The sequence below is a fragment of the Dreissena polymorpha genome, chromosome 4 (genome assembly GCF_020536995.1).
Source record: "Dreissena polymorpha isolate Duluth1 chromosome 4, UMN_Dpol_1.0, whole genome shotgun sequence".
Lineage (NCBI taxonomy): Eukaryota > Metazoa > Mollusca > Bivalvia > Myida > Dreissenidae > Dreissena > Dreissena polymorpha.
Window position 1 is genome coordinate 79,735,957 of NC_068358.1, and position 27,934 is coordinate 79,763,890.

Below are 27,934 nucleotides of genomic sequence, written 5' to 3' on the forward strand. Positions count from 1 at the left end.
AGGGATGAAAATGGTAAAGACGTTGATCATCAAGACGACAGACCACGACTGAAATTGACTTGTATATCTGTTCATTCTACTTGTATACATGTGCATTTAACTTGTGTACCTGATCATTTGACTTGTATACCTGATCATTCTACTTGTGTACTTGTTTATTCTATGTGTATATCTGTACCATCTACTTGTATGTACATTATACTTGTATACCTGATCATTCTACTTGTATACCTGTTCATTTTACTTGTATATCTTAACATTCTACTTGTATACCCGAAATAATACCTGTTTATTTTACTTGTATACCTTAACATTCTACTTGTATACCTGTTTATTCTACTTGTATGCCTGTTCATTTTACTAGTATACCTTTCATTCTACTTGTATACCTGTTCATTCTAGTTGTATATCTGAACATTCTACTTGTATACCTGTTCATAATACTTGAAAAGCTGTTCATTTTACTAGAATACCTGTTCATTGTACTTGTATACTTGTTCATTCTACGTGTATACCGTAAACTGGATAGATGAGGCGCACTTCAGATTTGACTATTCATTGAAATAAAGTTTCCTACTCTTATTGAACAAAAGCTATTTCTACTTATAGTTAATGTGAAAAAACAACAAAACTACTTAAAATATAATCTTACCAAACATTGACTTGTGAAAAAATAATTTTAACAAATTGCACAACTCAACAAGGAAATACTTGAAGTTCTATTTATCTGCAAGCTTGTAACAATAACAATAAAAACATAATGACAACTGCTATTATATGAATTAACCAAGTTACCTTTAAAACTCTCATAGAAAATATAAACATAAATAGATCTTTAGAAGATCCATGATTAGTTTCTGCACAGCTATATGCGACCATCACCAGAAGAGGTCCATATTGACCTGAGGAGATTATTGAATATTTGCAAGCATCGTCTATCGTTGACCTCTACATACATACCAACAATATTGTGATTGTGTATAATTATTATTATTTACTTTTTTATTATTATTATAAATAAATAATTATTTTGGTTCATCTTTTAAGAGCTCAACTCTAATCGAAATGACCAAATACTAGTATACGAAAAGAAAAAAAAGCAGGGGAGGGAACTCTTTCACAATTTCAATTATAATTTTGAAGCTGTCTCCCTTACAAGCATAAGGAAACTGTTACACATTTAGTCAGCAGAATAACAGGTAAATTTGTAAAAAAAATGCATGATTCAAAAAGCTCCATTCCGATTGTTCTAACATTTGCCACAAATACAAATTTAACAAGGCTATTGTCAAGCAATATGGTCCCCTACCGGCTCCACTATTGTCAGAAATTCGTCCTTTTTAGATTAAAATTTTTTTTTTTTGATTGACATAGCAACCACAATGTTTGACGTAGGAGCAAAATGAAATGACGAGCATAATGTCAATATTGCCATCTATCCATGTTGCAAGTTTCATAAAAAAATATTAAGAACTTTTAAAGTTATCGGAGGATCCAGAAAAGTGTGACAGACAGACTGACTGACAGACAGACGGAGTGCAAACCACAGGGGTGTCAATTGGCCTAAATCTTAAATCCTGAAAATCATCCTAGAATTTGGGGGACGGAGTCAAAAGAGTTTTAATTATTCATTAAATTATGTTTCCTTTGTAAACAATATGCCAAAGGTCAATAATTTGTGTTGAAGATGACATTTTGTGACAAGAATGCTTAAAATAACCAAAACAATCCTCTGTTTTATATCAATATCAAAAATTTTCCTTGAGGGCTTAAATCCTGAATTCAGGAATAATCCTGAAAATTGACACCTCTGAAACCATAAGTCCCCTCCGGTGAAACCGGTAGGGGACAATAACATAATAACGACACACAGTGTCACACAATCAAAGTATGATGCATAGACCAATGTAACAAGGAGTTGGCATCCAGCCTTAGCTTCTGTGTAAATGAAACAATAGTACTGAGTTTGAAAAAAACAATTATGTAAAAAGTTTGCCTAAGTTCTGGGGAAAATCACTCTGCAAGGAATATAACAACATCCACAAATATTCCTCTTTCATGCCTGCATGATATAAACAAAATATCTATTAATTTATTAATTTAAATGAAAACAGAAAACCAAGAGACTAGTTTGTGACACAATGTACACATGAATAATGATTTATCTGAAATTTCCCTAATTTCACTGGCACATGATTCATTGACTGAGCAAAAATATTGCAATATACACGACAATAATGTTGTGCACTTCTATATGTGAAAAACAAGACATCTATACAATTTCATGTTGATACACAGTAAACTTAGACAGTCAGACAGACAGGTTTATTCAGACTAATACAAATGTACATCATTTTCATGCTTAAATACACACATTATTCTCTGTCATGTAACTAAACATAACAACATAACATTAAATAACAAATAAAAGTCATGAAAAATACAAATACATACAATCGATGGTAAGAACACATAGGTTCTATCAAAGCAGTACTGAAGCTTATTGAACAGTATTATCAAGAATTGTATTTCTTTTAACAAAAGCTTCTTTTACAAACATATTAAATTATGGATTTGTCACAAGAAACTACTCCAAACAAGTTACTTGACAAGTCTTGTGGAATTTATATATAGATGGGTTTATATAAAATGTACAGCTTATATAGCTTTTTCTTAACTCAGTGTGACATATACATATAAAATGGTATTCATCTTCTAAATCAAAATCATTACAACATAGACAATTACGTTCATTTTGTGAATTGGTTTTGTGTGTGCAGAGACTTTTTATCTTACAACAAGATATGTGTTTGTCAGAAACATAATGCCCCCTAATGCACCGCTTTTTTTTACCTTTGACCTTGAAGGATGACCTTGACCTTTCACCACTCAAAATGTGCAACTCCATGAGATACACATGCATGCCAAGTATCAAGTTGCTATGTTCAATATTTCAAAAGTTATTGCAAAACTTTACTATATTAAAGTTTTAAATTTTGACCTTTAACCTTGAAGGATGACCTTGACCTTTCACCACTCAAAACGTGCAGCTCCATAAGATACACATGCATGCCAAATATCAAGTTGCTATGTTCAATATTTCAAAAGTTATTGCAAAACTTTACTGTAACCTTAAAGTTTTGGGACAGAATGACAGACAGACAGGCCAAAAACAATATACCCCTGATCTATCGATCCGGGGGCATAAAAAATAAGGGCAGTCCTCTAAGAAGTAAATCTAAATATTCTTTATATTCCAAAGAGGTTTTGAAAACTGTATAGGTACATATCTAATACAGATTTAGTATTCATATTTCCATACCATTCTTGTTTAAAGTTGTCAACAAGTCTACATTGAAACTCGCTAATAAATCCATGAACTTGCACAACCTTTGGATTTTCAAATACATAACAAAATCCAAAATTATTTAACATTTGCTTGTCATTTGAGACCCAATTTGTATAACATTTATTACAATTGTTTAAAGCTTGTTTGTAAAATATTTGCATTATGACATAGAGTACTTAGAGACTGGTTCAGAACGCAAAGTGCACATACACAATTGTGTACAGTATCAAACTCCAAGAACACATAAATCTGCAAATACTGCACTTGTACATAGTATAAAAAACACATCTATTACTAAGGTATCAAACATTTATCAAGGGCATATAAGTCTGCAAAATTGTGCAAGCTGGCCACAAATTGCATCATACCAATTTTCACATGATGAGGCTCAATAATATCACAATCAGGCTCTTCTGATCACAATTGTGTGGCAATTTCAAGTAGGCGTGTGATGCTCATGCCTTGAGACAAAGTGGGGGATTTTTCAGGAACAACAGGGCTTTTTTGACCATTTTGGAAATATAACCTTTACCCCTAAAATCAGGAATTTTAGTGTCAATTCCCTTTAAATTGGGAAAAAGCATTGTTGCTCCAGTTGTAATTTACAACATGGGAACTTTGAAACTTAATTTGGGAAAAAAATAATTTTTGCCACTAGGTATATAACTGTATAAAAGCTAAAAATTCAGCTACACAAGGCCTGGAAGCCAACAAGTACATGGGTAACCTAAACACATTCTGAAGAGAATCATCACAAAACTCGGTTACCTAATTACCAAACATTAAGATGAGAATTGGAATATCATCTTAAAGATTGATATCATTATCTGTCACTTATGTTAAACCATTGATCCTCGAGACCAAACAGAAGAATCTCACAACAATGAAAAAAAATCTCACTAAATTAGATTGCAATTTGACAAAAAATATCAAGCCATCAATCCTTAAGATCTGCCATGAGAACTCTCTAATCATTCTCAACAGCATAATCATGATATTTTCACTTTACTCATGACCTGGCAAAGAATTTTCTCTTGCTTGGAACATTTTCACAAGTATTTGATATATATATATATATATACACGTTTTGTAACACTAAATCAGGTTTTCATATGACTCAAGACCTGGCAAGAAACGTGCTGATGAGCATCATTATAACTGTCACATAACCGCATCTCAGGACCTGGCTGGAAACATTGTCATGAACAAATATTTATCACAAAATCTTCGCCTCGGGACTGGGCCAGCAAAATGCTTATGATCATCATCATAATTGTCAACCAATCACCCATAAAAGACATTGCATGGAACATTGTCATGAGCACAAGCATAAAAGTCTCACAATTGTCCACTCAGGACCTGGCAGGGAACATTCTCATGAGTATGATCATCCAGAGGAAGGTTAGGGTGACCAGGGCCAGCATGATCCAGATCCACCAGCTGCAGCCACGGGTCTTGCTCTCTAAACGCTGGGACTCTCGCTGGAGGTCACCCTGGTTCCTGTCAGCTACCTTGTTGGTGTCCTCCAGGGTCTGAAAGGACCACAGGGGTTGTGAGAATGGGTAACAAATCAAGACCATGTTGAAAGGACCACAGGGGCTGTGAGAATGGGCAACAAAGCAAGTACATCTTATAAGGACTACAGTTGCTGTGAGAATGGGAAACAAAGCAAGTACATGTTATAAGGACCACAGTGGCGGTGAGAATGGGAAACAAAGCAAGTACATGTTGACCACAGTGGCTCTAAAAATGGGCAACAAAGCTGTATCAACATTGATCGGTAAGCTTTCAGTAGAGAAAACCAGAAGCTATTAAGAAAATAACATTTGAAAATATAGCAGCTTACATCCTTTTCTATAAATAAACTAGCAAAACAGTTTGATTAAATAACAAGCAAATTCATTGAATTGATATCCCCCGCCAAATAAAGTTTGTTTATGGATGGCTGCAAACCCCTTGACATATGGTATACATGTACTTCAAAAAAAATATTTAAGCGTAGGGTATTTTTGTTTGCATTGCAATCTTCCTCACTGATATCTATACACGCATGCAGTCTCACATAAAAATTGTGTAGCGTACCTGATATATATCTCTAAAACTTATACAATACAAAAACAACTAAGAGCAATCAATCTTATTTAAGAAAGTGAAGGGTTATAGTTCTTTTGCATGGCACTACTCATCATTAATATACCCATGAAGTTTCATGTTGAAGTCTTGAGATATAGCCCTGAAAATATACATTATAATATACATTATAAAAAAACAACAAAGGGCAATAACTCTTATTTAAGAAAGTGAATGGTTATGGCTCATAAGCATGGCATTTCTCTTTATTGATATCCATATATCCATGAATTTTCATGTTGATATTTAATGTAGTTTCTGAGATATAGTCACGCAAAGTTTTGTGAAGACGGACAGACGGCTTGATAGAATGACAGACTGACGGATGGACAAAGCCAATTGTATAAAAAAATCTCTTAGATATTTTGCGGAATGGTCAATAGAGTGAAAATCTTAACGACGGACCAACTACAAATGAATAAACTCCAAGTTCTTTGATATAAATCAAAGAAATCAGTCACAGGAATTTCTAATCTCCACCTTTATGTCTTTCTTGACAATACTGCTGGCAGAGTATGCAAACTCTTTGAGGTTCAGAGTGTGATGTAACAACTCTTCTGTCAGCTTTTCATGCACTTTACGGTGATGTTTCAGCACTGCGTCTATATCACTTTCATCAGTATGTTTTCTCTGCCGCAAGCCATCACCTGAAACAAGAAAAGACAAGAAACTAGAGCACGTCATGAAGTGATTAGTTCTGAACCAGACAAAGCAGCATACATTCATATGTAGCAAATGTAGTTGATATAATGAAAAACTGGCCCCAGTGGCATTATAGGAACAAGAGAGCCACAATACAATTTTAAAAGCCAAAGTTGGGCTTTATTGCTTCCGACCAAATTGTATTTTAATATTCATTTTGTTACACAAGTCCATACAGCAATTGCACCCAACTGATGTGGCTATTTTTTATCCCATAATGAAATAAAGCTAAGTAGAGGGACTTTATACAATGGTAAAAAAAAAAAGTACAACAAATCTATTTCTAAGTTAAACAAGCAAATTCGTTGAATTGATATCCCCAACCAATATGCTTCTGGACACTCATACCAAGTTTCAATGAAATCCGCCAAAGCACTTCCAAGATATTGCTCTGGACACACAAAAAAGCATTTTTTCAAGATACAAAGAGACATAACTGTTATTATCAGATGGTGTACAATGCCATTTGGCATGCATCATCCTATTATCCATATATATATTCATACCAAGTTTCTATGAAATCCGCCAAAGCACTACCAAGATATGGCTCCGGACGGACGGACTGAAAGACGGACGGACGGACAATGCCAAAACAATATCCCTGTAAGGGGCATTACTTGTGTAATTTTTCACAAATTACAATACAATTTACAAAAGTACACCTTCATATCATAAGGAACAATACGAGTAATGTTGAATGTTTTACGTTCAAAAGTGTATGAGATTTTCTATGGACAAACCTGTGTCTAACAACAGGCAGATGGCAAGACGCAGAAAGGTGTCAATGGTGATTCTTCATTACCTCCTTTACTTAGTATTGGGTGTATAAGAAGATTAAGTTTAATATGCAGCAAGCTGTAAAATTGAAAATTTTGACCGTATGGAGTGGCCAGCCTTGACCGAAGGGGCATGTTTGCAAAAACACATTTTATAATGAACTAAAATACTATTTTACATAAGCAAGAGCACTGCATAACGGGTGCCATGTAAGGCTGCGGGTGCAGTTTTGAATAAATGAAAGCTTGACAGAATTAATTTTTTTTAGAAGTCACAGTGACCTTGACCTTTGACCTAGTGACCCAAAATTGGGTGTGTCATGTAGAACTCATCAAGGTGCAGCTACATATGAAGTTTCAAAGTTGTAGGTTGAAGTACTTTGATTTTAGAGCCAATGTTCAAAACCTTGACAAAATGTTAAGGTTTTAGCACAACGTGGACGGCGGACACGACGACGGACATGACACGACAAACTGGCTATGACAATACCTTGGGTTTTCTCCGAAAACAGCCGAGCTAAAAACATTTGGGCCTTGTTGTTTTGGGGGAAATCAAAAAAGTTACATATTTATGTATATATAAACTATTTGACCCTCTGGTTGTAGTTGTTCCCTGTTTCTACCCTAGGCTCCCTTTTAATGAGGTGTCATCCAAAAATAATTGGTGTGATGCTTCATTAAGTTTGACATGTTGTAAAGGAAAAAATGTAATTTTATGGAAATTGATGACAAGGATGATACACCTTGCCAAATAGTTTTTTTTTCTTTAAGAGAAAATCATTTTATTTAACAGCCTACTGAGAAAAAAACATGGCTACACGATTAAGAGCAAATCTAAAACGGTTTATAATTCATGAGGATAACTCCTGCTTAACAATATACAAAATAACAAAAGCTGTCTCCATCGGAAGACACATGCCCCCAAAAAACGCTCTTTCGAAACTTAAACGCAGATTTCGAAACCTAAAGGCGGACCCTAAGTTCAAGGTCAATGTCAAAGGGGTCAAAATTTCTGTGCAAATGGAAAGGCCTTGTTCATATACACATGCATACCAAATATCAAGGTTACATCTTAAGCGACATAGAAGTTACATGTATGAGCATGTTTTGAGCGGGAACGCAATTCTTTGATGATTCAAGGGCCGTAATTCAGAAATGCCTGGGTAAATTTGGCTGATTATCGAACTTAACCAAGATTTTATTGCCTTACACATTTTTATGAAGTTTGGTGAAGATCAGATGACAATTGCTGGAGTCATTGAGCGGAAACTAGAAAAAACTCATTTTTTTATGATTCAAGGGCCGTAACTCAGGAGTGTTTTGGTCAATTTGGCCGATTATCAAACTCGACCTAGATCTTATGACCTTAGTCATTATCATGAAGTATGGCGAAGATCCTATGACAACAAAGCAAGTACATGTTATAAGGACCACAGTGGCGGTGAGAATGGGAAACAAAGCAAGTACATGTTGACCACAGTGGCTCTAAAAATGGGCAACAAAGCTGTATCAACATTGATCGGTAAGCTTTCAGTAGAGAAAACCAGAAGCTATTAAGAAAATAACATTTGAAAATATAGCAGCTTACATCCTTTTCTATAAATAAACTAGCAAAACAGTTTGATTAAATAACAAGCAAATTCATTGAATTGATATCCCCCGCCAAGTAAAGTTTGTTAATGGATGGCTGCAAACCCCTTGACATATGGTATACATGTACTTCAAAAAAAATATTTAAGCGTAGGGTATTTTTTATCCCCACGCTTTTTGAAAAAAAGGTGGGGATATTGTGGTTATCTCCGCCGTCCGTCCGTCCGTCTGTCTGTCTGTCTGTCCGTCCTGGCCACTATCTCCTCCTACACTAAAAGCACTAGAACATTGAAACTTACACACATGGTAGCTATGAGCATATGTGCGACCCTGCACTATTTGGAATTTTGATCTGACCCCTGGGTCAAAAGTTATAGCGGTTGGGGTGGGGCCGCGTCAGAAATTATCACTCATTTTTCTAGGTCATTTTACATTTACTTCTTTATTTCTACACCGATTCACTTCAAATTGATACTGGACCTCTCTTATGACAATACGGTCAATCTCAACCATGCATGGCCCCATTCCCAACCCTGGGGCGCCCCGCCCACATAGGCCACACCCACCAAAAATTTCCATTTACTATAATTTTTTCATTTCTACACGGATTCACTTCAAATTGATACTGAACTTTTGTTATGACATTAGGGTCAATCTCAACTATGCATGGCCCCAATCCCAACCCTGGGGCGCCCGCCCACATAGGCCACACCCACCAAAAAATTCCATTTACTATAATTTTTTCATTTCTACACGGATTCACTTCAAATTGATACTGAACTTCTCTTATGACATTAGGGTCAATCTCAACTATGCATGGCCCCATAACCAACCCTGGGGCCCCGCCCACATAGACCACACCCACCCAAAATTGCCATTACTATAATTTCTTCATTTCTACACCGATTCACTTCAAATTGATATTGAACTTCTCTAATGACAATACAGTCAATCTCAACTATGCATGGCCCCATTACCAACCCTGGGGCCCCGCCCACATAGACCACACCTGCCCAAAATTGCCTTTTACTATAATTTCTTCATTTCTACACCGATTCACTTCAAATTGATACTGAACTTCTCTTATGACAATACGGTCAATCTCAACTATGCATGGCACAATTACCAACCCTGGGGCGCCCTGCCCACATATGTCACACCCACCCAAAATTGCCTTTTACTATAACTTCTTCATTTCTACACCAATTCACTTCTAATTGATGATGAACTTCTCTTATGACAATACGGTCAATCTCAGCTATGCATGGCCCCATTACCAACCCTGGGGCACACCTAGGTCAAACATTCGGCGTGGGGATACGCGTCGGCCTCAGCCGCGCCATTTCTAGTGTTTGCATTGCAATCTTCCTCACTGATATCTATACACGCATGCAGTCTCACATAAAAATTGTGTAGCGTACCTGATATATATCTCTAAAACTTATACAATACAAAAACAACTAAGAGCAATCACTCTAATTTAAGAAAGTGAAGGGTTATAGTTCTTTTGCATGGCACTACTCATCATTAATATACCCATGAAGTTTCATGTTGAAGTCTTGAGATATAGCCCTGAAAATATACATTATAATATACATTATAAAAAAACAACAAAGGGCAATAACTCTTATTTAAGAAAGTGAATGGTTATGGCTCATAAGCATGGCATTTCTCTTTATTGATATCCATATATCCATGAATTTTCATGTTGATATTTAATGTAGTTTCTGAGATATAGTCACGCAAAGTTTTGTGAAGACGGACAGACGGCTTGATAGAATGACAGACTGACGGATGGACAAAGCCAATTGTATAAAAAAATCTCTTAGATATTTTGCGGAATGGTCAATAGAGTGAAAATCTTAACGACGGACCAACTACAAATGAATAAACTCCAAGTTCTTTGATATAAATCAAAGAAATCAGTCACAGGAATTTCTAATCTCCACCTTTATGTCTTTCTTGACAATACTGCTGGCAGTATCGAGATCATCAAATCGAGATTATCAAACTCGACCTAGATCTTATGACCTTAGTCATTATCATGAAGTATGGCGAAGATCCTATGACAATTGCTTGAGTTAATGAGCGGAAACGAGAAAAAACTCAATTTTTCTATCATTCAAGGGCTGTAACTCAGGAGTGTCTGGGTCAATTTGGTCGATTATTGAACTTGACCTAGATGTTATTGCCTTACACATTTTCATGAAGTTTGGTGAAGCTCTGATGACAATTGCTCGAGTGATAGAGCGCAAACGAGAACAATTTTACGATGATTCAAGGGCCCTAACTCAAGAGTGTCTGGGTCAATTTGGCCGAATATCGAACTTGGAATACATATCCTTCCTGACACATTTTTATGAAGTTTGGTGAAGATCTGATGACAGTAATTTGCTTGAGTTATTGAGCGGAAACGAGAAAAAAACAATTTTGCAATGATTCAAAGGGCGTAACTCAGGAGTGTCTGGGTCAATATAGCCGATTATTGAACTTGACCTAGATATTATTACCTTACACATTTTCATGCAGTTTGGTGAAAATCTGATGACAATTGCTCGAGTTATTGAGCGGAAACGAGAAAAAAAACTAATTTTACGATGATTCAAGGGCCGTAACTCAGGAGTGTCTGGGTCAAATTGGCCGATTATTAAACTTGACCTAGATGTTATTACCTTACACATTTTCAGGAAGTTGGGTGAATATCTGATGACAATTGCTCAAGTTATTGAGTGGAAACAAGAAAAAAACAAATTTTTCGATGATTTAAGGGCCGTAACTTGGCAGTGTCTGGGTCAAATTGGCCGATTATCAAACGTGACCTAGATGTTATTGCCTTACACATTTTCATGAAGTTTGGTGAAGATCTAATGACAATTAGTTTAGTTTAGTTTAGTTTAAACCTATTTATTTTAGCTTGATTGCGTCGAAAGCCTTAGGCTTATATAAACGCTCTTGAGTCCGTAATGACAAAGTAATGACAATTGCTTGACTTATTGAGCAGAAACTAATCCAGACGGACTAACTGACTGACTGACTAACTGACTAACGGACGGTGCGATTTTAATATGCCCCCAGAACCTTCTGGTGGCATAAAAATATTGTTTACCATAAAGATTATTTTAAAATTTAAGGGAAGACAATGTCCGCAAAGGTACAGCAATTTGCTGTCTCATTTGGCTCTTCCCCTAAACCTTACCAGGCTTGTCTTCCCCTAGTAGCTCAGTGCGCATATCCTTTTGCAATCTTGTCATCGCTGATAGATGGACCTCCTTAGGAGCTATCCCTGACCCCTTATGAACATTTGAAACAGGGGCCAGTCTTTCAGTCGCATACGCCTTCTCTGATATGTTCTCCTGGAAAAGTATTTAATAAATAAGTATCATGCAGAAGTTACAAACAATAAAAAACGTTTTGAAAATCTTAAGTAAAGGTATTTAAAATCTGTCAAAGGTAGACACTGAATGGCATTATGGATTCAATATAATACATGATACATCAAAATCTGTTAACACGTCTCTTTAACATAAGCATCAAAAATCAAATGTAAAATGTCTTCAGAAATATTTCTTCCTCATTTGGCATACCAGCTCAACTTTCGCAGACATTTATTGTGAAACCATTATTATTCGCCAATCATTAACTTTCCTTTATTTCGTCAGTTGACCAATGTATGGATTTAAGTTTTTAACAAATAATTTTGTCCAATATTTAAAAAAACACAGACTAAATTACTGTAGGCATAAAATATATATTAATTAATATATCAATGTCCAACGTAATCCATGCTTACATCTTGGGTCAGTTTTGCAATCTAGATACATCCAGTTTCTAGTATAACACACTAGGGAGTACATTATAATGCGTACTTAACTGACACATGACATTTTCTGTAAAACGCTCATGCAGTAAAGCTGTCTCAATAGTGTTAACTTTGTATAGGAAAATTGTAAGGATATGCGCTAATTGTTAACAACATTATTGCCAACTGTGTTGATTTTGTGTTTTTCAGGGATGTAGCTGATTAAACATTATAATATTCTTACACTAATAACACCCCCCCCCCCCCCCCCCCCCCGAAAAAAGACAATTTGACCATGATTGTAATTGAAGAAGATTAATTTGAAATTGACTTTGTCTCTTCAAACACACGTTTACGGTCATTCAGTGCCACTTATCCACTAATCATAACAATTGACTACTTAATTAGCATGCAATAAGAAGGGCCAGTTACTATAACCTATAACTGCATAACAAGAGCACCGCATAACGGGTGCTACGCTTGGCTGCGAAAGCTTGTCAGATTTTTTTTTATGAGGTCACAGTGACCTTGACCTTTGACCTAGTGACCCAAAAAATGGGTGTGGCGTGTAGAACTGATCAAGGTGCATCTACACATGAAGTTTCAAAGTTGTACCGGTAGGTGGAAGCACTTCGATTGTAGAGCAAAAGTCAAGGTTTTAGCACCACGCCGGCAGGCGACACGACACGACAACGACAAGCTGGCTATAACAAAACACAGGTTTTCTCCAAAAACAGCTGAGCTAAAAATTGACAGGTTATTTAGCTAATGATAAACAGGGCCAGCCTCCTGCTAATGACTCCCAAGTTACTCTCCCCATCGCTATTTATCACAGACAAGTATTACAAACAAATTGGAAAATGACTGATGCAAACTCCTTATAAAAGAACAGAATGACAGACAGACAGAAAGGCCAAAAACAATATACCCCCGATCATTTGATCTGGGGGCATACAAAATACACATATAAAGTAAAATGTTTGCATGAGGACATTACATGTATTTATTTAAACAATATAAGTTTTCAACATTCAAAGTTTTAAGTTAATTTAAACGAAACAGAACAGTAGACAATATGAAGTAACTTGAGTGTCTGGAAAAATATGGCTGTATATTACAAGCAGAAAACTTTATCATCCTAACTATCATAACTAAAATTATTAGCAAAATTTTTAAAATCAGTAGAGTTCTAAGTCTGACCTTCTGTTCTGCGGCCAACAGTCCCTTAAGGAAGTCAACCCTTCTTGTGTATTCCAACATGATGTCCTGGCTTGGCTGGCTAGGCTGCCTGGCAACAGTTCATATACACATTAATGTTTAGATTGAGACTCAGATTGTAAAATATCCGACTTTAATGCATAAATCAATCTATCAATGTATCAGGACTGAGTACCAAGTTATGCTCACATACATGTAGAGCAGACTACTTGTGTTACAAAGAACCAAATAATACACTTATAGGTAAAGATTTAAAGTCACAATTTAAGGTACAGGATGGAAAGACTTACTATTCTTGTGTCATGTTCTGATAATTTACTATATCAAAAAAGAAATCTGGTAATTCATGATTAAAAGCATAATCCCTCCCATTCGACATTGTATATTAAAAAATTATAAATGTGTCCACATGACATCAATGCCCCGGCTCAGGCGTCACAGAAACTAGTGTTGTGTGACAGACATGTGGACACATACAGCCTTTTTGACAAGGCACAGTCACACCAACATTGACCATCATTATTAACATACATATGCACACACTTGCTAGAGTTCCCTGTGACCTTGACCTTTATGGGAGCATCATGCACTAAACATGTCATCTTCATATGTTGCTCATAATTATGTGTTATTCATTTTGAAATCATCTAGTAACCAACAAAAATATGGGCTGAATTCAAACATGTACTTTGCTAAAAAATATATGCAGAACATGCAAAAACTCCAAGTGCTCACACTGACCTTGACCTTTAAGATCGCGACATGTCGCATATGATGATGATCATTTGTGCACATTTACTTCAAAATGCCATATTATGCATAAAAATGCTTGAAAGACACAACAATTTACTCTCATTCACTATATGTATATTAGGAAGTGTCCAATGAGACCTTGATCTTAATGCCAGCGATGTGGTTGTTTCATGTGACTCATCGTCTTTATATGATGATGATTTTTGCAATTCATTAAAAAATACCATCAGGCACAACAATTTTATTGATCGGACACACACATTTATTCTGACTACATGTATACTAGGAAAATGAAGAAAACACCCAGCGACCACTGTGACCTAGGTGAGAGCTACATGGTTGTTGTACATGACACATCTAATTTATACTCATCATTTGTGTTAATATATTTCGAATCCCAAAATGCACAGCCAAGTTACTGGCCAGACACATACATGTACTTTGACTATGTGAATATTAGGAATACACTCAAATACAAAGTGTCCTCTGTGACTGTCAGCTTGACTCAACCAACATGGTTTTGCACACAACACATTCTTGATATGATGATGTCAGATGATGTGCCAATTTAGAATAAATCCCATAATGCACAACACAATTATAAGCAAGACAAAAAATGTCCGACACTTTTATTACATACAAATGTACATTAATTCTTCCTTCTTTAATTGTGGTTGGGGCATGAAAAACCCATGAAATGTCCACACTTTTTGAGTTGACCAGTCCAATGGGGCAGCATGTTCGAAGCAAAAAAGAAGATGTCAAAGCACCCACCTATTTTACTTTAGATCTTTCCATAGACTTATAAATATAATAGTTTATACTAAGGGCTAGGCATATTGTATCATGTTTTATACAACTTGACTTGTTCAGACTATGTAAAAAAGTATGCATGCTAATTATTGCATCAGTTCTAATGAAAGACACTCTTGCTGACTTAGTAGTTTAATGGAAACTATTTCAATTGTTACAAAAACATTTACCAGTAATTATGTTGATGTTTGAAATCATTTGTTATTAATTAAATGCATACTTTACTGTACATTTGATACAAAAATACTGTACTGACTACAGAGTTTTAATAACCGAATTGTCATTATTTTACCACTTTGTAGGATGCATATTTTAATTTCGTCAATAGTAAAAATTATTTCTGGAAAAAGGATTGCTTTTAAAGCATTTGAAGATTGGACATGAATTGTTCTCTACCTGGACAATCTTTTCATTTCTCCCAGCTGGTCTTGAAGTGCTTCCACATACTGAAATTATAAAATGAATATCCCCCAAAAGCATTATTACAAAAAAAGTTAGTTTTCTATTTTAGTAAGTAGTCTTAAAACGACATCTTTGTCAAAGAAAGAGACTACTTAACAACTCTAGAGTTCAAAGTATTTTAATAATGCAACATCACAAGGAGAAACATTATTTTTGCAATCTGCACATTTTTTATACAATTTAAGTCAATTTAGGGATTTAATTTAAAGATGCCGCTGATCGTTAATTCCTGAATTTGAGGATTTTCTTGAATCAATAAAGATATTAGCAATACTTATAAGCTCAGAAAAACATGATAAACAAAAATTAACATCTCTCTCTTTGCATTAAACATCTCATTAATTGGATAATTTTACATTTGGGAAACAAGAAAAATGCACATTCTGGGTCAGACTTGCATTAGATAAATAAAGCTTGACTGCTTTGTTCACTTGCCATGAGGCACCTTTGAGGGCAATTATACACCCTTGGGTATTTGCAGATATGAACAAGTCTGTTCAGTTGATTACATTTATAATAAATATTGGAACATGGAACCTTTTTTAAGGCATGAAATTTGGTTTTCCACCCCAAAATGCTGTTTTGATCAGTTCTGCAGGATTTCCAGGATATTTATGAACAGTATTACTTACAGTGAATCAATAAAGCCTAACGCAAAGACAGCTTTAAAGTAACTTAAAAATTTATGCAATTTGAATGATGTCAAATTACCGATCACATGGTGATTGTAAACAGATTTTTTTATATATATTGTATGGTGCCCTTGTATCAAACATGTCCTCGTATCAATAATTTTGTTTACAACAAGAACGGGGCTCTTGTGATGAAGTCACACGCTTGCGCTTTGCATGTTTTGTTTCACTAACATTAGTATGCTCGAAACTAAATACAAACAAACCAAAATGAGGAAAATAACAGGTATACTTGCATTTAAAAATCATACTTTATCTAAAATAGTCCAAATAAATCCATATTCAATACATTTCATTGGCCCTCTTCATTAAATTTCCACATAATTGCAAAGTGAATCAGATGTCTGTGCTAGTAAAAACACAACACTTTTATTTATTTTCAAAAACATACTTTCATTTTCTACCAATTCTCAGAAAATATTGCATGAACAATTTCATCATAAGAACTGTTTAATAGTACACATATCATGCCGAAAAATATTTGAACAAATGTTGAATGTTTATGAAATTCTAGAGCACTCTTATGTGTCCATGTTGCTTAAAAGAAAAAGACTTATAGAACAGAAAATTATTAAATTGTTAAAACAAGTGCTGTCAGAGGACAGCGGGCTCGACTATTCGAGTGCTTGACAGTATAACGTAGTTGTTCATCTTCAATAATTTATTAGACGATCTTTCAAAAATAAAAAAAGGAAAAAAAAAATTGGGGGGGGGGGGGGGGGCTAGGGGGGGGGGGGGGGCTAGGGGGTGGGGGGGGGGGTATAATGTGGGGTGGGGGTAATTTATTAGATGATGTTTAAAAAAATAATAATTGCGGGGGAGTGGGGGGGGGGGAAGGGATTCTGGGTAGGGGCGTGGGGTATTGTTTGGGTGGAATCCATTGTGGTATTCAGGTAAGTGTTGTTTTGTCAAAGTAATAATAAAATGTGATCATAAATAAAGAAGTAATGGCAATTTAAGCAAAATGTTCAATTATCTAAGTGTAAAAGGGGCCATAATTATGTCAAAATGCTTGATACAGTGGTCTGCTCTTGTTTATAGGTTTGGGTCATGTTGGTAAACAAGTATGCAACATATAAAAGCAATATGTCAAAGGATATAGGAAATATTTAGTATGCAAACTTTAACATAGATATATCAATAATATGCATATTCTAAGTATAAAAGGGGCAATAACTATGACAAAATGCTTGATAGAGTTGTCTGCTCTTGTTTATAGGTTGGGGTGATGTTGGTAAACAAGTATGCAAAATATGAAAGCAAGATGTCAAGGGACGATGAAAATAAATGGGGTAGTACGAAAACTTTAACATTTGCTGCATATTCTAAGTGGAAAAGGGGCCATAATTATGATAAAATGCTTGATAGAGTTGTCTGCTCTTGTTTATAGGTTGGGGTTATGTTGGTAAACAGGTATGCAAAATATGAAAGCAAAATGTCAAGGTACAATGAAAATAATTGGGGAAGTACGAAAACTTTAACATTTGCACGGAAAAGGAAACGGAAACACGAACCCGGGGTGAGTAGGATAGCTCCACTATATATATTTCATATATAATAGTCGAGCTAAAAAGTGACTTTTCATTAAAAGGTCACCACAAGAGTAGTGAATGTTATTGCTGGGGTGTACTGAACTATAGGCCGTGCAGGGTTAAACACGCTGTAAATAAACAAATTTGACATGGATTTAACAGGAATTAAACAAATGTTTGAAGGTAAATCTTTTATTGTTGAATTGTTTGTATTAGTTCAGATACTCTGTTACTTTGTTTCTTAACCAATTGATAAGTGGTCACTGGAAGATATATCATCATTTTTCTATTGATACATAAACTTGAGCTCGATTGGTCATTGTTGGCTTGGGTACAGAAATACAATGATTTTTACGTGCTTTATGATTAATCTACTTATTCTACATGTTTTGACTCATTTTTGTCAATTTGCCGCAACACGCAAGTCGTAAACAAATTACTTATACACAAAAAACGTTGATGTAGTGCGCGTGCGCTTATGCGCATAAAATGTAAACAAATGAAGGGTTCCAAAAGAGGTGAGGTTCGAGAAGAGGTACTTTAACGATCGTACCCAAGCCAACAATGACCAACCGAGCTAAACTTAACTGTGCTAAATTAGTAAAACGATATAAGTTATTTGTAGCAACTGTGCTAAATTAGTAAAATGATATAAGTTATTTGTAGCAAAAATCTCCAAAAAAATCATTTAAACATGTGCAATATTTAACTATAATTGGCTGTTAATACGTAACGTCGTTGAATAAAATGAACCCCTTACATGCCTTACAAGTAGAATAATTTTTGTTGAGATTTGGCATGTTCATGTCACAGGCAGCAGTATCATAAATTCACCCCCCCCCCCTCCCCTGAGCTTACCCTAGGGGTTCCAGATTGGTAAATGTACACCTATTGTGTATGAGAGATCCTGTGCGCATGCGCGAGCGTTCAGTCGGGAAAAAAATCAGTGGATATTTTTTGAAGTGTTTTTAGTAAAAATATGGATACTTAAGTGGGTTTATTAATATTATTTGTGTTAGGAAGTGTTTTTCTAGGATTCAATGGTGTGATTACTCAAATTAGTGACGTAAAGTGGTTTTTTAGTGTGTGAATTTGTGAAACACTGCACGACCACGTGCCTCATGGCCGCTAAAAACAATTGTAAGAAAGCGAGAAAAGAGAAGCGCCAGACTTTGTCTGATTCTGATGAAATGTGCAAAGAATGAAACAAAGAGGTATCGTCTGATGATAAGGCCCTGGTGTGCAGTCTGTGCGATAACTGGTTTCACATAAATTTCAGCAAGTGAGCGTAAGTGATTACGATTTTCTTATCAAGTCTGATGACAGTGTTCAATGGTTTTGCAAAAGTTGTAAAGGGGCATCCCAAACAGTTTATAAAATGCTAACATTGGTACACAAAAGGCAAGACCAGCTGGAGAGCGAGATGAAAAATCTTTCGAAAAATGTTCAGGAATGTAATGGCAACATAACGGATTTGAAAGCAAACCTACATATTGTTGTCTCAGGCACAGTTAAGGATATTTTGGATGAGCGACACGAGGAAAGTGCAAGGGTTAACAATTTGATCTTTTTTAATGTAAAAGATAATGGGCACCTCAGCGCTGATAAGGATATGTTAAAATCAATTCTTGAAGAAGTATTAGGGTTACCAGGTGCATTTGGGCATGTTGAAGCATCATCTATTACAAGACTTGGAAAATTTGACAACAAATCAGTTAAAGTCAGACTGTTTAGAGTTACAATCGAAAGTAGGGACATTAGAGATATGATCCTCAGATATGCATTTCGTATGAAAAACAATGAAGGATTCAGCAAAGTATGTATTGGAAGGGACCTTACCATTAGACAAAGAGAAATTAATCGTGAATTAAGGAAGGAGTTGACAATTAAGAGGAAAGATGACCCTAATAGGAATTGGGGAATAAGAAGAGATAAAATAGTTGAGCTACCAAAAGTTACCCGCACAGAGGCAGCGGGGGACGGGAATGCCAACTAGAGGATTTATTGTTCAACACAGTTAATGTTAAACAGTTTAATAGTTCTAAAGTTAATTGTTCTTCATTACCTTCTGATTCATCATTTTTAACTGAAAGTGCAGATAGTATTGTATCATTTGTAACTGAGACATCTGATTCGAGCATTAGTACAGACAAAACGAATGTAAATGTAAGTACCAAAAGTTCATTTGTGGATTCATTAATAATTGGCTTTACAAACATTGACAGTTTGTCAAATAAGGTTGCAGAGTTGGAAGCATTCTTAGCGAATAAAAATCCAGATATTTTGGGTATAATAGAAGTTTTTCACAAATTTGCACATGAGAAGCTGAGTGTAAATGACATTAAATTTTCTGGCTATGATGTGTTTTGTCCAATTACAGATGGAAGCAGGAAGAAGATGTTATTAGTAAAAAAAATACTTAAAGCTTCAAGTGTTGTTGCATTGGATTCAAATAAATTTGCTGAACATGTCTGGTGTGATTTGAAACTTAAAGGGCAAGACAATATTTCAATTGGAATGATTTACAGGAGTCCCAACTCTAATTGTGCCAACAATTTAAGACTGTTTGAATTAATCAACAAAGTCTGTAAATTAAAATATTCACATCATGTTATTATGGGAGATTTTAATTTCAAAGACATTAATTGGACAACTCTAGAGTGTAACTATGCCATTAACTCGGATGGTCATCAATTTTTTGATACAGTATTGGATTGTTTTCTGCATCAGCATGTAAAGGAATGTACACGTTTTAGAGAGGGTCATAATCCCAGCTGTCTGGATCTTTTATTCACTACTGATGAATCTACAGTACTGGATAACTCAGTTGTTGTGACATCGCCCTATAAAAGTGATCATTCTGTTGTGTGCTGCAAACTGTGTTTATTTACGGATGATCTATCAGAACACCAAGAAAAGGCGTTAATATTTCAAGGGCAACTATGACAGTATAAGGGCTGATCTGTCTTCTGTGGACTGGGACTTCTTATTTACTAACAGCGATACAAACAATGCATGGACATTATTTAAAACTACTATTGAAGAGGTAACATCCAAACATATTCCACTTAAGTCAAATCGTAACATTGAAAATCAGGGGTTTTTTTTAGAGAAAGGGGAAGACGCTGGACGCTGGGTGACAGGGGAAAAAAGAGTGCGAAAGAGACATATTAGGGGAAAAAATAAAAACTGTTCATTTCAATGTCTATAACTCATTAAAAGAGGCTTGTCTCTGTCCTTTTTGTTCTTAAACACATTTAACACGTATTAAAGTCAAAGTTCTTAATAGATAGGTGTAGATCTTGATAATGGGAAATGTTTTCAACTATATTTCTGTACTGGGGCCGGGGGACGATGTCAATTTTGTGATTTCAATTTCATGATGAATGGGTTGACGATCTTGATCTGCTACAGTATTGGAAGGGAAAGGAGCGGCAGCTGCCGATTGTCTACTTTCACTTTCACAATGTTCGATGTTGATTACCTCAGAATCCTGCTGGGTTATAACGGTTTTCGATGATTCTTTCTTAGAAAATGCCTCGATGCGTTCAGTATCTTCAGAGTCCGAATGTTTTATTTTGTTTGTGTAAGAACGCCAATTGTGAGACATTTTTTTTCTGTTTTCACGTTTATATCTTGGCTTGCACATAGCCCGGATGAAAATTCAACTGGTTTCCGGTAATAAATTGACGAAACACCCTTCTCGCGCAAAACCGGTATCCAGTAAAATAGTCACATGATTATTACGATTAGTTGCCCAGTTTACATGACGTAATTTAAGAGCTATATTTAGAATAACTGGGATTCCCAGATTTTTTGTGTTCGTCTGGAGAGAGAGAGAGAGAGCGAGATCGTTGTACATGGTGCAAATTGGATAATTGTCGAATGCCCAAAGGAAAAATAAACATTTCTTTGAGAGAAAATATTATAATTTAGTGAAAAATGATATTTTTGGTGGGGAAATTGTATTTTGAGGGAAAAAATTCTGGTAGGGGAAGACGCCGAATATCGGCGTCACTTTCTTAGTAAAAAAAACCCCTGAAAATATTCACTGTGCACAGTCACCATTGTTGTTGGATAAAAACGCTAGACTAGCAATACAGAAGAAAAACAAGTATTGGAAAAAGTACAAATACTCAAGATCACCTACAGCTTATCAGAAATATGCAAGCAGCAGACAAGAGTGTGCAAAGACAATAAAAAATAGTAAAAATCTTACAAGAAGAAAGTAGCTTCAGAAGTTAAAAACAATAATAAGTCCTTCTGGAGGTATGTGAACTCCAAAAGGAAAACTAAAGACACTATGGGTGCATTGATCAAGCCTGATGATTCGGAGGCAGAAACTAATGTAGATAAGGCCAATTTACTCAACACTTTTTTCAGCAGTGTATTTGTGAAAGCAGAGATTGAATCAGGTGAACACATAGAAGTCATGGATGACATTGAAATTTTAAATCACATAAGTTTTAGTGAAATTGAGGTTTTAAAAGTGTTAAAGTTAATAAACCCAGAAAAGTCACCAGGACCAGACTGTATCATCCTAAAGTGCTTAGTGAAGCTACAAATGAGTTGGTTAAACCATTAACACTGCTTTTCAACAAATCATTGAATGAAGGAGTTATTCCAGATGATTGAAGAAAGGCCATTGTGTCGCCTATTTTTAAAAAAGGAAACAAAAAGGACCCATCAAACTATAGACCTGTTAGTTTTACATCAGTTGTATGCAAGCTTTGTGAAAAAATGATTAGAGAAAGATTAACAATTCATATGGTTTCCAACAGACTTTTTGCAGATGCTCAATATGGTTTCATGTCAGGACGTTCTTGTGTTATTCAGCTTCTAGAAATTTTTGATGAATGGGCAAATATGCAAGACTCTGGAGTACCAATAGATATTATTTATTTTGATTTTGCTAAAGCGTTTGATTGTGTATCTCATGATTTGCTGCTGTTTAAGCTGAAAAAATTGGGAATTGTAGGTCAACTTTTCAACTAGGTGAAAGACTTTTTACATAACAGGACACAGTGTGTATGGGTTGGTTCATCTGTTTCTTCATGGGCTGATGTAGAAAGTGGAGTACCCCAAGGAAGTGTACTAGGTCCAATTCTATTTCTCTGCTTTATCAATGACTTGCCTGATGTTTTCTCTGGAATGGTGAAAATCTTTGCTGATGATACTAAATTATATTTACAAGTTCCCAATATTGAAGAGTGTGAAAAGCTTCAGGCTGATCTTGACAAACTTTGTGACTGGAGTGAAAAGTGGAAATTGTCCTTTAATGCGGATAAATGTAAGGTCATGCACATAGGAAGTAATGAAGAAGTGTTCAGATACTCTATGAGAGAGAAGGATGGAAATTTTGTTTTGTTGAATCTGTGACAAATGAGAAAGATTTGGGAATAATTTTGATAATAAGCTCAATTTTGATCAACATATTTCTAATATCACATGTAAAGCACAAAGAATTCTAGGATTGATACACCGAACATTTGAATATCTTGACAAGAACATGTTTAATCATTTATACAAATCGCTTGTTCGACCCACATTGGAATATGGATATTGTGTATCGTCTCCACATTTGAAAACTAGAAATGGCGCGGCAGAGGCCAACGCGTATCCCCACGCCGAATGTTTGACCTAGGTGTGCCCCAGGGTTGGTAATGGGGCCATGCATAGCTGAGATTGACTGTATTGTCATAAGAGAAGTTCATCATCAATTAGAAGTGAATTGGTGTAGAAATGAAGAAGTTATAGTAAAAGGCAATTTTGGGTGGGTGTGACACATGTGGGCAGGGCGCCCCAGGGTTGGTAATTGTGCCATGCATAGTTGAGATTGACCGTATTGTCATAAGAGAAGTTCAGTATCAATTTGAAGTGAATCGGTGTAGAAATGAAGAAATTATAGTAAAAGGCAATTTTGGGCGGGTGTGGTCTATGTGGGCGGGGCCCCAGGGTTGGTAATGGGGCCATGCATAGTTGAGATTGACCGTATTGTCATAAGAGAGGTTCAGTATCAATTTGAAGTGAATCGGTGTAGAAATAAAGAAATTATAGTAAAAGGCAATTTTGGGTGGGTGTGGTCTATGTGGGCGGGGCGCCCCAGGGTTGGTAATGGGGCCATGCATAGTTGAGATTGACTGTATTGTCATAAGAGAAGTTCAATATCAATTTGAAGTGAATCGGTGTAGAAATGAAGAAATTATAGTAAAGGCAATTTTGGGTGGGTGTGGTCTATGTGGGCGGGGTCCCAGGGTTGGTTATGGGGCCATGCATAGTTGAGATTGACCCTAATGTCATAAGAGAAGTTCAGTATCAATTTGAAGTGAATCGGTGTAGAAAAGAAGAAATTATAGTAAAGGCAATTTTGGGTGGGTGTGGTCTATGTGGGCGGGGCCCCAGGGTTGGTTATGGGGCCATGCATAGTTGAGATTGACCCTAATGTCATAAGAGAAGTTCAGTATCAATTTGAAGTGAATCCGTGTAGAAATGAAAAAATTATAGTAAATGGAATTTTTTGGTGGGTGTGGCCTATGTGGGCGGGCGCCCCAGGGTTGGGATTGGGGCCATGCATAGTTGAGATTGACCCTAATGTCATAACAAAAGTTCAGTATCAATTTGAAGTGAATCCGTGTAGAAATGAAAAAATTATAGTAAATGGAAATTTTTGGTGGGTGTGGCCTATGTGGGCGGGGCGCCCCAGGGTTGGGAATGGGGCCATGCATGGTTGAGATTGACCGTATTGTCATAAGAGAGGTCCAGTATCAATTTGAAGTGAATCGGTGTAGAAATAAAGAAGTAAATGTAAAATAACCTAAAAAAATGAGTGATAATTTCTGACGCGGCCCCACCCCAACCGCTATAACTTTTGACCCAGGGGTCAGATCAAAATTCCAAATAGTGCAGGGTCGCACATATGCTCATAGCTACCATGTGTGTAAGTTTCAAGGTTCTAGTGCTTTTAGTGTAGGAGGAGATAGTGGCCAGGACGGACGGACAGACAGACGGACGGACGGCGGAGATAACCACAATATCCCCACCTTTTTTTCAAAAAGCGTGGGGATAAAAACATATTAAGAAAATTGAAGATATTCAATGAAGAGTTACCAAAATTGTGCCAAACTTGTTTCACCTTCCTTACACTGAGAGATTGAAGGAACTTGGTCTTGTCACCTTGGAGTATAGAGGTGATAGAGCTGATATGATACAAGTGTTCAAATCCATGCACAATATTGACAGTCTTTATTGGGACAAACTGTTCTCTCTTTCACAAAATGATTTGGGTGGTCATTCATTGAAACTCCAAACACCAAAGTGCAAGAAGAACATCAAATTAAATTCATTCTCAATTAGAGCTATTTCATTTTGGAACAGTCTGAGTGAAGAAACTATTTCTTCAAATAATGTGAACCTTTTCAAAACCCGACTGAACAAGGAAAAACGGAATTTAAAATTTTTGTACCATCATGTTATGTGCACAATGAAATTAATTAGTTATATATCAATTGTGATAAACCTACAAGAAAACCTTTATAAGACGGGCCAAGATAGCTTAAATGCTAAAATTCATTTATGACCCTACGATCCAGGTATCCAGGTATGGTTTGACTTTTCAACAACGAATATTGACAAAAATACACAGTTTGAAAAAATAACCCTTGTATAGGACAGTGCTCCAGATAAAATGCGTAAAGGGGTAAAAACAAATTAAATTTCTTAAATAACGATTTAGATTTAAAATCTTTGCGTAAAGTTACGAAATTTTCTAACGTGTGTAAAACTTCCAGTAGCAAATTATATACGGTAAACATTTCATCCCAGTTCTGACTCGCCCAGGTGCTCAATTCAAACTACAACTTTTAAGTCAACGTCACTCAAGTGTTTGCTGTGAGGAAGAGCCACACCTAAGAATGGTCGAAAGGCCAAACGGTCTCGATTCTTTTTAATTACACTTATTGTAATTTTTGTACACAAGTAATGTACTGTATACCTATTCAAAATGTCATTAAAATTAAATGTTAAATATAGTTTTTGATATGACATTAACGGCGACCAAAAGGCCATTATGACCTAAGCCGAAGTGTCAGTGACCGTTTTACATAAAAATCAAAATGGCCGACAGAAGCAGTGTATCGAAGTGTGGAAGGCAAAAAAAGCCATTTCCAAGACTATAAACCAAAATGTTGAATTGTTAATGTGTAACAATGAATAAAAAACTATTTGGTTATGTATTGTTAAGAATTAATTTTAAAAATAGGGGGTAAAATAAGAATTAATTTTTAAAATAGGGAGTCAATAAGAATTTGACCAAAGTTTTATCTGGACCTCTGGTATAGGAACAGTCATGTCCTGCAGAGGCGTATTTAGGTGGGGGGCTAGGGGGCTAAAGCCCCCCCAGCTGGCTGGGAAGATACGATTTTTGTTTTTTAAATGAGCCCCTTATAGTTTCAATCCACTTGTGTATTTCCTGTCATATGCCGCTAATTAAGCCATAAGCAGCTGTCAATTTGTGTGATCAGCCCCCAGGCATGTGTACAGACGATCTAACCTTCGCCAGCTCAACTGCATGCTTCACTGACTGTAAGTGATAAGCTACGCTATTTGATTAGCTATAGGTAAATGTTTACAAATGGCTCATTAATTTTTCGGTAAGTTTCTTTGATGAATTTAAAGGGGCCTTTTCACAGATTTTGGCATGTATTGAAGTTTGTCATTAAATGCGTTATATTGATAAATGTTAACATTGGGTCTAAAAATCTCTAATAAAAAACAAGAATACATTTATAGACTTTAAAAAAAATTAAACCTCAATGGGACTCAAACCACTGACCCCTGGAGCCATGGAGCAAAAGTCTACCGCTCTATCATCATTCGACCATCCGTATAGATAGAACTTGAAATAAAGAGTGTTGTTTAAATGTTATTTTTATAATTTGTAAAAAAGGTTTATCAATGACTGCCTTATTTGACAGTTTTTGAACCACAAGACTTAACATGATAATACATAATATGATTACAACCAAGTTTGATAAATATCTACGCATACAAGAGGGTGATTTAGTAGGATATCCAACATGGTTAATTAGGAGGTCCACCCATCTAACACTGTTAAAAATTTCTGGATAAAGATTATGTCTCCCACCACTTTAGTGGTGTGAGAGACATTTGATTTACCCCTGTGTGTCTGTTTGTCTGTCACACTTGATGTCTGAACTAAAGTTCTTGTTTGTTTAACATGCACTTTTATCATGCAAAATGCTGATTAGATAGCATAAAATAGCGTCATTTCAAGGTCCCATTTAAAAAAAAATCGACGACAGGAAGGGACACCCCTCCCGCACCCTCCCCCCTCCCCATTCAACAACATGGTTAATTAAGAGGTCCACCCATCTAACACTGTTAACATTTCTGGATAAAGATTATGACTCCCACCACTTTAGTGGTGTGAGAGACATTTGCTTTACCCCTGATTGTTGATTATATATAGATAGCATGAAATTGCTTCATTTCAAAGTTCCATTTAAAAAAAAATTGACGACAGAAGGGGACACCCCTCCCCACCCTCCCCAGTTCAGCCCACCCTCTGAACATTTTCTGGATATGCCTCTGTCCTGTGTTCCACAATCTTTCAGCAATAGACATATAGCGTGTTCCATACCTTGTGTATATATAATACCTATAAAGATGGTTATTTTTTCAAACTGTGAATTTGTCAATATCCGTTGTTGAAAAGTCAAACCATACACAATAGGTGTACATTTAACAATCTGGAACCCCTGGGGTAAGCTCGGGGGGGGGGGTAGGGTCCGGGGGGGGCGAATTTATGATACTGCTGCATGTGGTTCATGTGGGGTCCATTGAATGATTGATGATTGAACGGTAAATAAAGCGACCACAACAAACTATTATTATCGTAAAATACGTTATCACCTTTTCCAGTCGCCAGTCCCACGTGTCTCTTTGACTTGCAATTGTCTCACATCTGTTCAAAAGACGAGTGAAATTTATTTCTAACTTTGTTGACATGCTGGCAAACTTTGCATCGCCAGTTTACAAAACGCTCATTGAAGTGAAGCACAAACAAAATTCTACGAGGCAAGCGTCTGTTATGCTGATAC

The 27,934-nt window shown here is 36.0% G+C and overlaps 1 protein-coding gene across 1 annotated transcript; it reads right to left on the reverse strand.

Moving 5' to 3' along the window:
• Positions 1-708: 708 nt before the first annotated feature.
• LOC127876224 (vesicle transport protein USE1-like) lies at positions 709-27,929 on the reverse strand. Its single transcript, XM_052421276.1, has 6 exons — positions 27,747-27,929; positions 15,527-15,576; positions 13,547-13,634; positions 11,744-11,900; positions 5,960-6,126; positions 709-4,881 (listed from the first exon to the last, which is right to left on the reverse strand). Exons 1-6 carry the CDS (start codon positions 27,840-27,842, stop codon positions 4,702-4,704), a joined length of 738 nt encoding a protein of 245 aa, XP_052277236.1. The 5' UTR covers positions 27,843-27,929; the 3' UTR covers positions 709-4,701.
• Between the last annotated feature and the right edge of the window lie 5 nt (positions 27,930-27,934).